General features: G+C 48.0%; 1 protein-coding gene and 1 non-coding gene across 2 annotated transcripts in view; both read left to right on the top strand.

Moving 5' to 3' along the window:
- ELMO1 (engulfment and cell motility 1) overlaps positions 1–13,855 on the top strand; it is a 210,937-nt gene that overhangs the window by 106,121 nt on the left and 90,961 nt on the right. The window contains exons 12-14 of the mRNA XM_038769328.1: positions 2,498–2,548; positions 3,535–3,657; positions 4,916–5,047. Of these exons, the coding sequence (XP_038625256.1) occupies positions 2,498–2,548; positions 3,535–3,657; positions 4,916–5,047 (306 nt within the window). The remainder of the gene's footprint in view (positions 1–2,497; positions 2,549–3,534; positions 3,658–4,915; positions 5,048–13,855) is intronic.
- Positions 6,817–6,953, top strand: LOC119924821. Its single transcript, XR_005449511.1, has one exon. It is a non-coding gene; the product is annotated as a small nucleolar RNA SNORA7 (small nucleolar RNA).

Below are 13,855 nucleotides of genomic sequence, written 5' to 3'. Positions count from 1 at the left end.
TCGTCTAACATCCATCTTTCGGAAGCGTTTTTCGTCTTTCCAATTCCCACCAATCTCCCTAGCAGTGAGAGTAGTAGTCAGTTTTTATTACTGTGTGCCAAGCACTGAGCTAAGTGCTGGGAGAGATACACAGACACAGTCCCACAGCATCTGTTGAGAGCAGGAGGCTGGGAGGATAAATAGGAATGTAATTGCAGATGAGCTTAAATTGAGATTTAAATGGGTGGCAAGGATAGGCTAACAAACATAACAATAATAATGATAATGGTATTTGTTAAGCATTTACTCTGTGCCAGGCACTGTTCTAAGCACTGGGGTGTATACAAGAAAATCAGATTGGACACAGTCCCTTGTCCCACCTGGGGCTCACAGTCTCAATCCCCATTTTACAGGTGAGGTAACTGAAGCCCAGAGAAGTGAAGTGATTTGTCCAAGGTCACGCGGACAACTGGCAGAGCCGGGATTAGAACCCATTTCCTTCGGACTCCCAAGCCCTTGCTCTATCCTCTCTGCCATGCTGCTTCTCTAAGAGTAGTGTTATTGGGTAGAACCAACCTGGGCAGAAGGGATTGGTCGAGGAAGGCCTGGTGGATGAGCTGGGTGTTCAGAAGCTTTCAGTTTTCAGTTTTCAGGGAGGTTAGCTTGGGAAGAGTGCACAGAGAGAGCTGATGAGTCAGAGGGGAAGAATTAACAAGCAGTGTGGCTTAGAGGATAGAGCACGGGCTTAGAGGATAGAGCACGGGCCTGGGAGTCGGAAGGATTCTAATCCCAGCTCCACCACATGTCTCTTGTGTGACCTTGGGCAAGTCATTTCACTTCTCTGGGTCTCAGCTACCTCATCTGGAAAGTGGGATTTAAGAGTGTGAGCCCCATGTGGGACAGGGACTGTGTCCAACCTGATCAACTTGTATCTACCCCAGCTCTTAGAACTGTTCTTGGCACATAGCAAGTGCTGAACAAGTACCATAATTCTGATTATTATCATTATTAATATTAAGAATTAGGAGGATTGGTGGAGTACTCTGGTCATGGCCAAGGGTCAGGAGCTTCCATTTCCTGCAGGCAGAAATAGAAGCATCTTAGATCACGAGCCCCTGAGAGACAGGGACCATGTCGGTTTCCTCCTGCATATCTCTCCCAGTGCTTAGTTCAGTGCTCGGCATACAGTAATACAAACTGACTACTACTCTCACTGCTGGGGAGATTGGTGGGAATTGGAGAGCCATGAGCTGAAAAATACTTCTGAAAGATGGATGTTAGACTGTGCTCTTTGCAGGCCAGCTGTGTTGAGCATGACTCTGGCAGAGAACAGACAGCTGTTGATCCGTGAGCTTTAATTGGATGGGAACACACAAGGGAGGGCAGAACTAAGTTTCACAGGCCTGATGCAAGGCACTCTCATAACGTGACGTCATGACATGGCTGCAAACTTTTGAGAGACCACGGCCACAGTATATTAATGCCCATCGCCCCTTCTAGACTGTAAGCTGGTTGTGGACAGGGAACATGTCTGTCAACTCTGTTGTATTGCACTCTACCAAGTGCTAAGTACAGTTCCCTACACATAGGAAGTGCTCAATAAATGCCACTGATGGGTGTGTTGGAAGAGGTTTGCTGTCCTTGAGCAGAGGCTCCTGGGAGATCAGGAGTTAAAGAAGTAGATTTAAAATTTAAAAGTTAGAGAGGCAGATTAAAAGAATAGATGTAAAAACGTGACCGTGACTTCTGCTCGGCCTGATTATAATTAATAATAATTGTGGGATTTAAGTGTTTACCATGTGACAAGCAGTACAGTAGATACATGATAATCGGATTGGACACAGTGCCTGTCCCTTAGGGGCCCACAGTCTAAGTAGGAGGGAGCACAGGTATTGAATCCCCATTTTACAGATGAGGAAGCTGAGGCACAGAGAAGTGAAGTGGCTTGCCCAAGGTCACACAACAGGTTAGTAGCAGAGCGGAATTAGAACCCAGGTCCCCTGACTCCCAGGCCTGTGCTCTTTCCACTGGGCCATGCTCAAAGGCCATCTTTAAGATGTCCACAACCAATTTGGTCACCTGCCTCGGTCTCTTCAGTGACCTTTGGCCACACAGATGAAATCTCTCCAATAGTACTTCCTCTCCAAATCCAGGGGATAAACCCTGTCTTTGAATTCTCATTTGACTGCTTTAGTCACTCAATCAATCACTCAGTGGCATTTATAGAGCCCTTACTGTGTGCTGAGTACTGAACTAAGCGCTCAGGAGAACACAAGAAAGTTAGTAGACATGATCCCTGTCTGCAAGGAACTGACAATCTAAGAGGATCTCATCTGAGCCTGGCAGATCAGTCCACTGAAAATGCCAGGACACTCAACTGGCAAGTTGTGGCCCACTGGCTTCCTCTTGGGCCTGTCGGGATCACTCCACCACACCCTGGCAAAGCACAGAGTGAAACAGGTGGGCAAAGGTCCTGAAACGAACGCATCTAACTCGAGTCATCATGTCTTTGCCACAGGAGATGGGCAACATTTTGGCTCAGAAGCAGCTCCGCCTCATTATCTTAACGGTGAGCACCTGGCCAACGAGTCCTCCTCCTGGGGCTTGGGAGAGCCCTGAGGGAGGTTGATCTGGTTGGAGGTCCTGAAATGTGGGAGGGGGGGTTGGGGTTGGGGGTGGAGGGTAGGATGAGGCTCCCTGCTAATGCTTGCTCCTGTGGCGGGAGACTGAGAGGGAAGGCGAAGCACAGCGGGCTCTGGATTGTTTTTGAGGGGAAGCCCAGAGAGGATTTGGCTGGTCTTTGAGGGGAAGTGAAGGAGGATTTCTGGATCGCCTATGAGGGGAAGCATGGCTGGATTCTGGATTGTCTTTGAGGGGAAGCACGGGAGGGGTTCAGGATTGTCTTTGAGGGGAGGTACAGTGGGATTCTGGGTTATCTTTGAGGGGAAGTGCAGGAAGAATCCTGGACTGTTGCTGTGAGGAAGCACCGAAGGGCTTCTAGATTGTCTCTGAGGGGAAGCACAGCTAGATTCTGGGTTGACAGAGGGGTTCTAGGTTGTCTTTGAGGGGAAGCACAGGAGGGATTCTGGATTATCATTGAGTGGAAGCCAGGGATGAGATTCTGGATTGTCTTTAAGGGGAAGCACAGCCATATTCTGGGTTGTCTCTGAGGGGAAGCACTGAGGGGTTCTGGATTGTCGTTGAGGGGCAGCACGAGATGGGATTGTGGATTGTCTTTGAGGGGAAACACAGACGGATTCCGGATTGTCTCTGAGGGGGAGCATTGGACACATCTGGGTTGTCTTCAAGGCAAATCGCTGTCCTCTGCTGCCCAAGTAGCATGGGCACCAGATTCTTTCCACCAGTCCCTGAAATGGATCCCACTTGGGTCTTCTTAGCCCACTAGTTCTCCCCCACCACCTCCCCATTTAGTTGGCAGCTCTGCCCTCTCTCAGCACCTGTCCCACTCCACTGCCATGGTCCCCAGCCCTTCCGGGGAGAACACAAGTTTCCTGTTCCCTGCTGATGCTCGCCCCTCGCTCTTCCCTTCTGCAGCATGTCATCCGGGCCCAGAGGGCCATCAACAATGAAATGGCTCACCAGCTCTATGTCCTGCAAGTGCTGACCTTCAACCTTCTGGAGGACAGGGTGCTAACCAGGATGGACCCCCAAGATCAGGTGAATGCTCATCAGAAAAAGAAGCAGTGTGGCTTAATGGAAAGGGCATGGACTTGGGAGTCAGGGGACATGGGTTCTAATCCCCGCTCTGCCACTTGTCTGCTGTGTGACCTTGGGTGAGCCACTTATAACTTCTTTGTGCCTCAGTTCCCTCATCTGTAAAATGGGGATCAAGACTGTGAGCCCCACATGGGACAACCTACCATAGTGCTTGGCACATAGAAAGCACTTAACAAATACCATAGTAATACTAGTTATTATTATTATTATCAGAAGCTGCATGGTCTAGTAGAAAAAGCACCAGCCTGGGACCTGGGTACTAATCCTGGCTCTGCCAAATGATTGCTGTGTGACCATGGGCAAGTCACTTCACTTCTCTGTGCCTCAGTTCTCCTCTTCTCCCTCCTATTTAGACGGCGAGCCCCATGTGGGACAGGGACCATGTCCAATCTAATTCATTTTGTATTTACCTCAGCACTTAGAACAGTGCCTGGAGTAAAGTAAGCTATTAACAAGCACCATAAAAAGAAACACCAAGGGGACAGGGGACAGGCATGGTTCCTGGAATTGCTGCAGCCAGACTTGGGGGGCTGCCTGCTCTTGTCCTTGGCCGGGGTCTGGGGTACCAGGGGTCCGGGCCAGGGACAAGGGACACCCCCGCATCACCCCCCCCACCCCTTCCCCCGGCCCTTCAACCCAGACCTTGAGACCACCTGCTGCTGTTGGTCCTTTGGCTTCTAATTTGTGAGCTCCTGTGGGCAGGAATGTGTCTGTTTGTTATTCTATTGTACTCTCCAAAGTGCTTAGTACAGTACCTTTCACACAATAAGCATGCAGTAAATACAATTGATTTAACATAAATGGGCATAGAGACGTTAAGGAGCTTGCCCAACTTGCCCGAAGACAAACAGCAGAGCAGTGGCAGGGCCAGGAATAGAATCCAGTCAGTCCTGACTCCCCACGCTGGGTGGTTTCTACTAGGCCGTCCTGCCACTTGTCTTTGTGGCATCTCAGGGTTGTGTGGAATTGGCCAGGGGGTTTCAGGGAAACTGAGTGGTGTTCTCATGGCTGAGGAGGAAAGGGAGGTGGATGAGGGGAAGGGTGGGGGAACGAAGGAGCAGGAAGAATTCAAACTGGCCCGTCGCCCTTGACAAATGTCGAAGCCCCTCCTTGGGCCAGGCCCTTGACTGAAGGGTCTTGGGGACGCTTTAGAAGGCTCCAGGGGGAGAAGGTGATTTGGATTTTTCTAACCCTCCAGGCTCAACGGGACATCATCTTTGAGCTCCGGAGAATCGCCTTCGATGCCGAGACAGAGCCCAACAGCAGCAGTGGGAGTATCGAGAAACGCAAATCCATGTACACTCGGGATTACAAGAAGCTGGGATTTATTGTAAGTGTTTGCTCTGGACCCCAGCATTCTCTCCTGCCCAGTGCACCCTGGTCATCTGTGCTGGCACCCGGCCCAGTCAATCAATCAATCAATCAATCGTATTTATTGAGCACTTACTGTGTGCAGAGCACTGTACTAAGTGCTTGGGAAGTACAAGTTGGCAACATATAGAGACAGTCCCTACCCAACAAGGGGCTCACAGTCTAGAAGGGGGAGACAGAGAACAAAACCAAACATATTAACAAAATAAAATAAATAGAATAGATATGTACAAGTAAAATAAATAAATAGAGTAATAAATATTTACAAACATATATACACATATACAGGTGCTGTGGGGAAGGGAAGGAGGTAAGATGTGGGGGATGGAGAGGGGGACGAGGGGGAGAGGAAGGAAGGGGTTCAGTCTGGGAAGGCCTCCTGGAGGAGATGAGCTCTCAGTAGGGCCTTGAAGGGAGGAAGAGAGCTAGCTTGGCAGGTGGGCAGAGGGAGGGCATTCCAGGCCCGGGGGATGACGTGGGCCGGGGGTCAACGGCGGGACAGGCGAGAACGAGGCATAGTGAGGAGATTAGCAGCAGAGGAGCAGAGGGTGTGGGCTGGGCTGTAGAAGGAGAGAAGGGTGGTGAGGTAGGAGGGGGCAAGGTGATGGAGAGCCTTGAAGCCGAAGGTGAGGAGTTTCTGCCTGATGCGCAGATTGATTGGTAGCCACTGGAGATTTTTGAGGATTTTGACGGCCCTCTCCTGTCCCCGGGCTGGGAGCAAGGAGGGGGTATCTCGGCAGGACTTCTGACCCCCACCCCCAAGGGGGTCTCAGCAGTACCGCTGGCCCCCCTCCCACCCTCCAGTTCCATTGAGTGTGCTGCTATAGGTGGGAGGGACCCTACTGGGAACGACAACCTACATTCTCAAAGAGTTGTACCTGTGCCGTTGTGCTTTATTCGGAAACCGGGATCCTCGCCATAAACTCACAAGACACAGTTTGCACCGATACCAGTTGGAAGTACACACAATATGGTCCTAAAGGTACCAATGATAACAATAATAATTATGGTATTTGTTAAGGGCTTACTATGTGCCAAGCACTGTTCTAAGCACTGGGGTAGATAAGAGTATTCAGGTTGTCCCATTTGGGCTCACACTTTTAATCCCCATTTTACGGATGAGGTAACTGAAGCAAAGAGAAGTGAAGTGACTTGCCCAAGGTCATACAGCAGACAAGTGACAGAGTCAGGATTAGAACTCATGTCCTCTGACTCCCAAGCCCATGCTCTTTCCCCTAAGTCATGCTACTTCTCTAGGCACTCAAAGGCTACGTTTAATAAGTAGATTTATTATGGATGCCGCATGGACTAGTGGATAGAGCCCGGGCCTGGGAGTCAGAAGGACCTGGGTTCTAATCCTGGCTCTGCCACTTGTTTGCTGTGTGATCTTGGGCATGCCATTTCACTTCTCTGGGACTCAGTTCCCTCATCTTGCAAATGGGGATTAATACTGTGAGCCCTACCTGGGACAGGGACTGTGTCCAACCTGATTTGCTTGTATCCACCCCAGGGCTTAGTACGGTGCCTGGCACATAGTAAGCGCTGAACAAATACCAGTTATTATTATCATTATTATTATTACTCACACCCCAATCAACGCAGGGATATAAGGACATACCTGCAGGAGAAGAACAAAAGGAGCACAACAGACCTTTGTCGGTATCAGAGTGGCATTTCAATGAACCAAGGATAAGGACTCAGATAAATAGGAATCAGTACAATAGTTCAAACCTCTCAGGGTCACACCTGGAGAGTTTCCAGTACTCTACCAGTATTGGCTATGGGAGGGAAAGTCAAGCAGAGGCCTACCCATTCCTTCTTAGCTCAGGCAGTGGCTAGCGAGTGGAAGACAATCTGCTACAAGTCAAAACTCAACTATGCTGGGCAGCAGCAGGTTGGGAGCGAGTTGAGGGCAGAGACTCAGGTTAACTGTGTGGAAGGAGGCAACGGTAAACTGCTTCCGTATTTTTACCAAGAAAACTCTATGGATACACTATCAGAACGGTGGCAGATGGAGGTGGGGCATTCTGGGGGAGATGTGTCCTTGGCGCCGCTATGGGTCAGACATGACTCGACAGCATAAGACAACAATAATACAGTCCACCACAGCGTGACAGGGGTGTAGTTGGAATGCAAAGACAGGGATCAGCCAGCATACTAGCATATAGAGCCCTTATACAAATATCGATGTGAGGACGACAGATATTGATGCAGGGAAAGGAGTCTAGGGCATTTCAAACACACCCTTTGTTCTCTCGAGAAGCAGCATGGCTTAGTTGATAGAGTCAGAAGGTCATGTTTTCTAATTCCTGCTTCCCCACTTGTCTGCAGTGTGGCCTTGGGCAAGTCCCTTCACTTCTCTGGGCCTCAGTTACCTCATCTCTAAAATGGGGATTGAGACTGTGAGCCACACATGGGACAGGGACTGTGTCTAAACTGATCTGCTTGTATCCACCCCAGTGCTTGGTACAGTGCCCGGCTCATAGTAAGTGCTTAACAAACACCATAATAATTATTATTATAAATCCTTTCAGGGCAGCTGCATCCTCTATTCCCAGTGCTTGCATTCCTCAAGGAGATTGGGACCTTCGTGACCAGTTGCCAGACTGGGAGTAGGTGGGAAACAGATATAATCTAAATCTCCTCGCTTTTAACTTTTCTTTGACTGGCAACTATACTCGCTTTGGGAAATAGGCCCCAAGGGACTCCATGATGTGAGGTTGAACCCCAGATTGTGCCTTACAAGGGCAGGGGACTATGTCTTTTCCTATTTTTCAGTGCTCAATACAGCGCCTTCCCACATTAAGGGACCAGTATAGCACTTTGTATCTGGTTGGAGTTCAGTACACTGGGCAGGCAATGCTGTGCACCTAGTAGTCCCCCAGTGCAGTGCTCTTCCCCCAGTGAGTACCCAGTACAGCACCTTTCATACAGGAGTAACTCAGCACATAGCAGGCACTCGACGTATTATGATTATATTATTATTGGCCCAATGATTAGAGTGAATAAGTGAACTCTTGCCATTTGCCTGGAATGATTTTTCTCAGGAAATCAGGACTGGAGTGATGGAAACGCTATCGTTTTTGAAGCTGTGACCTTAGACAAGTCACTTCAGCTGTAGGCTAGTGGATAGAGCACTGGCCTGGGAGTCAGAAGGTCCTGAGTTCTAGTCCCAATTCTGTGTCTTGTCTGCCGTGTGACCTTGGGCAAATCATTTAAGTTTCTGTGCCTCAGTTGCCTCATCTGTAAAATGGGGATTAAGACTGTAAGCCCTATGTGGGACATGGACTGTGTCCAGACTGATTAGCTTGTATCTACCCCAGTGCTTAGAACAGTGTCTGGCACATAGTAAGCACTCAATAATAATAATAATAATTATGGTATTTATTAAGTGCTTCCTATGTGCCAGGCACTGTACTAAGCCCTGGGGTGGATACAAGGAATTCATGGTTGGACGCAGTCCCTGTCTCACTTGGGGCTCACAGTCTCAATCCCTGTTTTACAGATAAGAAATATTATTATTATTATTTCTACAAGTTCTAGCTTCCAGGATCTTGATTTTGCTCCCAACAACCCAAACCATGGTGCCGGGAGATGGCCTGAGCCTCTGCCCACCTCCAGCCTTACCCCTTGACCCCCCAGGACTGTCAAGGGGCAGAGCCTACTCCATTGTCCCTCACTTGCCCACTGCCCTGAGTTCCAGCTGCCACCCACTCTATTTCCATGGGTGCTCTTGACCTGCCCTCTGGGAAGCCGGGCAATTGGGCCATTTGAAATGCACCAGCCCTATGGCCTAGTGGAAAAAGCCCAGACCTGGGAGTCAGAGGATCTGGGTTCTAATCCCAGCTCTTCAACTTGTCAGCTGTGTGATCTTGGGCAAGTCGCTTCACTTCGCTGGGCCTTAGTTCCCTAATCTGTACAATGGGGATCCAATACTTGTTCTTGCTCCTACTTAGACTGTGAGCGCCATGTGGGGCCTATTTATCTTGCATCTACCCCAGCACTTAGTACAGTGTTTGACACATATTAAGTATGTAAATATCACAATTATCATCATCGTCATCATCATTATTTTGTTTCCAAAGCAAGCCAAGGGCAGAGCCACTGAAACAGCCAACATAGGGCCAGGGAAATCTCTGCATTCCCAGAACCGTGGGTGCTTGGGCCCCATTTTCCCAGGTGTCTTTGGGAAAGGTCTTGTTCTTTTCTCCAAACGCCAGCTCCTGGCCTCTCTCCCCCACTATACTGGAAGCTTCTTGAGGGCAGGGATCATATCTACTCAATGTACTGGACTCTTCCAAGTGCTTAGTACAATTGTCTGCAGACAGCAGGTGCCTAGCAAATACTATGGCTTGTGCCTGTTCTTCCTCTCACTTAGACCGTGAGCCCCATATGGGACAGGAACTCTGTCCAGCCTGATTATCTTATATCCCCAGCACTTAGTACAGTGTTTAGCACATAGTAAGGACTTACCAAAAACCCGTAAATCAATCAATCAATGGTATTTCTTGAGTACTTCCTGTGTGCAGAGCAATCAATCAATTGTATTTATTGAGCATTTACTATGTGCAGAGCACTGTACTAAGTATTTGGGGGTGTACAATACAACAAAATTAGCGGACCTGTTCCCTGCCCATAATGAGCTTACAGTCTAGAGGGGGAGACAGACACTAATATGAATAAGTGAGTAATTTATAATATATAATTTAAAGTTATGTATATAAGTACATTGTACTTAAGTATTCATATATGCATATATATGTATGAGGGGGACATTACTCTCCCCTCTTCAAAGCCTTATTCATTCAATCGTGTTTATTGAGCACTTACTGTGTGCAGAGCACTGTACTAAGCGCTTGGGAAGTACAAGTCGGCAACATATAGAGACGGTCCCTACCTGGTTACATCTCCTCCCAGTAGCTTTCCCTGACTAAGCCCTCTTTTTCTCTGCTCCCACTTCCTTCTGCATCTCCCTGACTTGCTCCCTTTATTCATCTCCCCGTTCCAGTCACACAGCATTTATTTACATATCTGCAATTTATTTATTTATATTCATGTCCGTCCACCCCGTTAGACTGTAAGCTCACTGTGGGCAGGGACTGTGTCTGTTCTGTTGTACTCTCCCAGTCGCTTAGGACAGGGCTCTGCACACACTAAGTGTTCAATAAATGTTATTGCCTGACTGATATACATAAGTATATATATACTTAAAGATATGTACTTAAGAACACTATACTAAGCCCTAAAAATAAGAAAGAGAAGGAGCTGAGCACACAGTTGTCAGCTGTGCTGTAAAGATTTCTTCCATGCTGCAGAGCACCCTGCTGCCTCTGGGAGACTCCAGCTGCTCAAGATTTCTTCAGGGTCTTATTTCCCTTTTTCCCGGGTGTGGGGGGTTGATCTGAAATGACAGTGGTTTTCGGGGGCATGGCTAACCACCTCTGACAGGGCAAGGTCTAGCTAAGGAAATCAGCCCCATGGATAAAATGTCCATTATATTTCCTTGCAGAATATTCATATCCTCTGTAACCACTTAGCCAATCAATCATTTGTATTTATTGAGCATCAAAGGTGTGCAGAGCACTAAACTAAGCCCTTTGGAGCATGCATGACAGAGAGTAGACTCCATCCCTGACCTGACAGTCTAGGGAGAATATTGACACTAAAATCAATTTCAAGTGGCTGTGAAACTAAGAGGGAGGACAGATTTTGAGTGCATTTTGCAGTTGAGAGACTAATAATAATATAACTGTGGTATTTGTTAAGCACATACTAAGTGCCAGGCACCATTCTTCAGCCCTGGGGTAGATACGAGATAATTGGGTTGGATGCTGTCTCTGTCCCACCTAGGACTCATGATCTTAGTCCCAGTTTACAGATGAGGGAACTGAGGCACAGAGATGTTAAATGACTTGCCCAAGGTCACACAGCGGTAAGTGACCGAACCCAGGTTCTCTGACTCCCTGGCCCGTGCTCTTTCCACTAAGTTACTCTGTTTCCTCTTCCCTCTCTCTTCTTCTTTGCAACATTCTTTTCAAATGTACCTGTTTTGGGTGGCAGTTCCTGCCAGAGGCACAGGGTAATGTGAAAATTTCAGACCCCGTGTTAATTTGCTTTACCAGTTGTTGATGAAAGAGAGAGAGAGAGAGAGAGAGAGAGAGAGAGAGAGAGAGAGAGAGAGAGAACGAGAGAGAACACAACACACTTCTTGATTTCGGCCGTTCCCTGAGCCATTGACAAAAAATCAGAGAATTGGCATTACTGACTCCAAGGTCAGCTCCACATTAGACATTGTCCATTTGCTGCATTTATTTATTTTTTTATGGTGTTTGCTAGGCACTTACTACATGCGCAGCATTGTACTAAGAGCTGGGGTAGATACAATTTCATGAGGTTGGACACAGTCCATTTTTCACATGGGGCTCACAGACTCAATCCCCATTTTACAGATGAGGTAACAAGCCCAGAGAAGCTAAGCAACTTGCCCAAGATCACACATCAGGCGAGTGGCAGAGCCATATTAGAACCCAAGTCCTTCTGACTCCCAGGCCTGTGCTCTACCCATTAGGCTACACTGCCTATCACTGTTTGAACATACACATTGGCCACATTGGTAGCCAGCCCAGCTCCAGACCCACAGGGATCAGGTCTGGTGTTTCTGTTCATTTACTACCTCCTCGTCTATCACCGCCTAAGCTACCGAATTCTGAAGTGGTATTCATATGTTGCCAGCAGAGATTCTGAACTCAGTATCGGGTTTGTCAATTGTGGCCTGGTTCCAAACACCATTTCAGAAAGGTGACTAATTCATTCAGTCGTATTTACTGAGCACTTACTGTGTGCAGAGCACTGTACTGAGTGTGTGGAAAGTACAGTTCAGCAACAAATAGATACAATCCGTGCCCACACCGGACATCAAAACCAGTAAACAGGCATCAATAGCATCAATTTAAATAAATAGAATTATAAATATGTACACATCATTAATAGAATAAATAGAATTATAAATGTCTATCCACACAAGTGCTGAGGGGCGGGGAGCAGGGTGGAGCAGAGGGAGAGAGTTGGGGTGATGGGGAAGGGAAGGGGAGCAGAGGAAAAGGGGGGCATAATCCGGGAAGGCCTTGCTGCAGTGTGGCATAGACTGTAAGCTCGTTGTGGGCAGAAAACGAGTCTGTTTATTGTTGTATTGTACTCTCCCAAGCACTTGGTACAGTGCTCTGCACACCGTAAACCCTTAATAAAAACAATGGAATGAATGAGGATGGACGAGATTGGAGGCAGGGAACCCAGGGAGGAGGCTGTTATGACAATATAATTAGGAGGTGAGGGGAATTCGGACCAGGGCGATGACCTTTCGGGTGGAGCGGAAAGGACAGATTCCATGAGGACTTTGGGAAAAGAACTGGCAGGATTTCGCAATGAAATGAGGAATGTGGAAGGAGGAAAGAGAGAAAAAGCACCAAAGTGACTTCAAAATGCGGAGGTGGAAGCAGGAGGTGAGGAGATGACTGCAGCTTGGAGATGCAGCAGATGATAGGTTACAGGGGTGCAAGAATGATGCAAGTGTGAAAGATGAGTGGGGTGGAGGGCATAGGAAGGGGAGAGTGTGATCGTGGCCCTGACTGGTAGGTAGGGCAGAGCGAGAGACAGTGACACCCCAAGAGAGATCCAGGTCACAATGGTGGCAGGCAGTAGAAGCGAGTGCATCATGGAATGGTTCTGAAAGTGAGCGTCTTGCTCATGCTGGAGGGGGGCTCCCAGGGGCTCCATCTAACAGGAACTCAAGGGTGGGTGGAAAGGGACTTGAGAGGTCCTCTAGACTGTAAACTCATTGTGGGCAGGGAATATGTCTGCTTATTGTTGTACTTTCCCAAATGCTTAGTACAGTGATGGTGATGATGATGATGATGTTATTTGTTAAGACCTTAACTATACGCCAAGCACTGTTCTAAGCGCTGGATGAGATACAAGATAATCAGGTTGTCCCACTTGGGCCTCACAGTCTTAATCCCCATTTTATAGATGAGGTAACTGAGGCACAGAGAAGTTAAGTGACTTGCCCAAAGTCACACAGCTGACAAGTGGTAGAGCCAGGATTATAACTCATGACCGCTGATTCCCAAGCCCGTGCTCTTTCCACTGAGCCATTCTGCTCTGCACACAGTTAGTGCTCAGTATATATGATTGACTGACTGACCGACTAGTTTGGAGAATTTGAGGAGGGCGTTTGGATGGAGGGAGGGAGGGAGGTTCTTGGAAGAGGGAAGTCTTGAACAGGAGATGGGAGAGACAAGTCCAAGGATTAGCTTCTGAGGACTGGGGAAGGGAGTAGCAATGTGAGAAGGAGAAGGCTAATAGGAGGTTTTCTTTAATGTGGAGAAAGAGGAACTCACCAGAGGCTACTGTGGCATGAAATGATGCATTTCAAGGTGTGTTTCTAGAAGCGCAGGCAAGCAGCTGTGTGTAGGATAGGTGAAAGAAAAGTGAAGCATTGGGCTGGGGGACCATTAAGGAGATTGTATTGTCGGCCCAGTCTGGAGATAACTTGAATAAGGAGGGCAGCCTCCGGGGTGGTGAGAGGAAAGAGCCGATTTGTGAAATATTGGAGATGAAGAGCCAATGGGATCTGACTAATTTGAGGGATGAAAGTCAGAAAGGAGTATAAGAAAATCCCAAAGTTGTGTATTTCCAGTCCAGGGAATAGTGGGTTTGGGAAGTTACTAGAGTCAGGAGGCCTAGGAGGGAAGACGGAATCCTTGGTTTT

This window comes from Tachyglossus aculeatus, chromosome 2, assembly GCF_015852505.1.
Source record: "Tachyglossus aculeatus isolate mTacAcu1 chromosome 2, mTacAcu1.pri, whole genome shotgun sequence".
NCBI lineage: Eukaryota > Metazoa > Chordata > Mammalia > Monotremata > Tachyglossidae > Tachyglossus > Tachyglossus aculeatus.
This window is presented reverse-complemented; position numbering and strand designations above follow the sequence as displayed.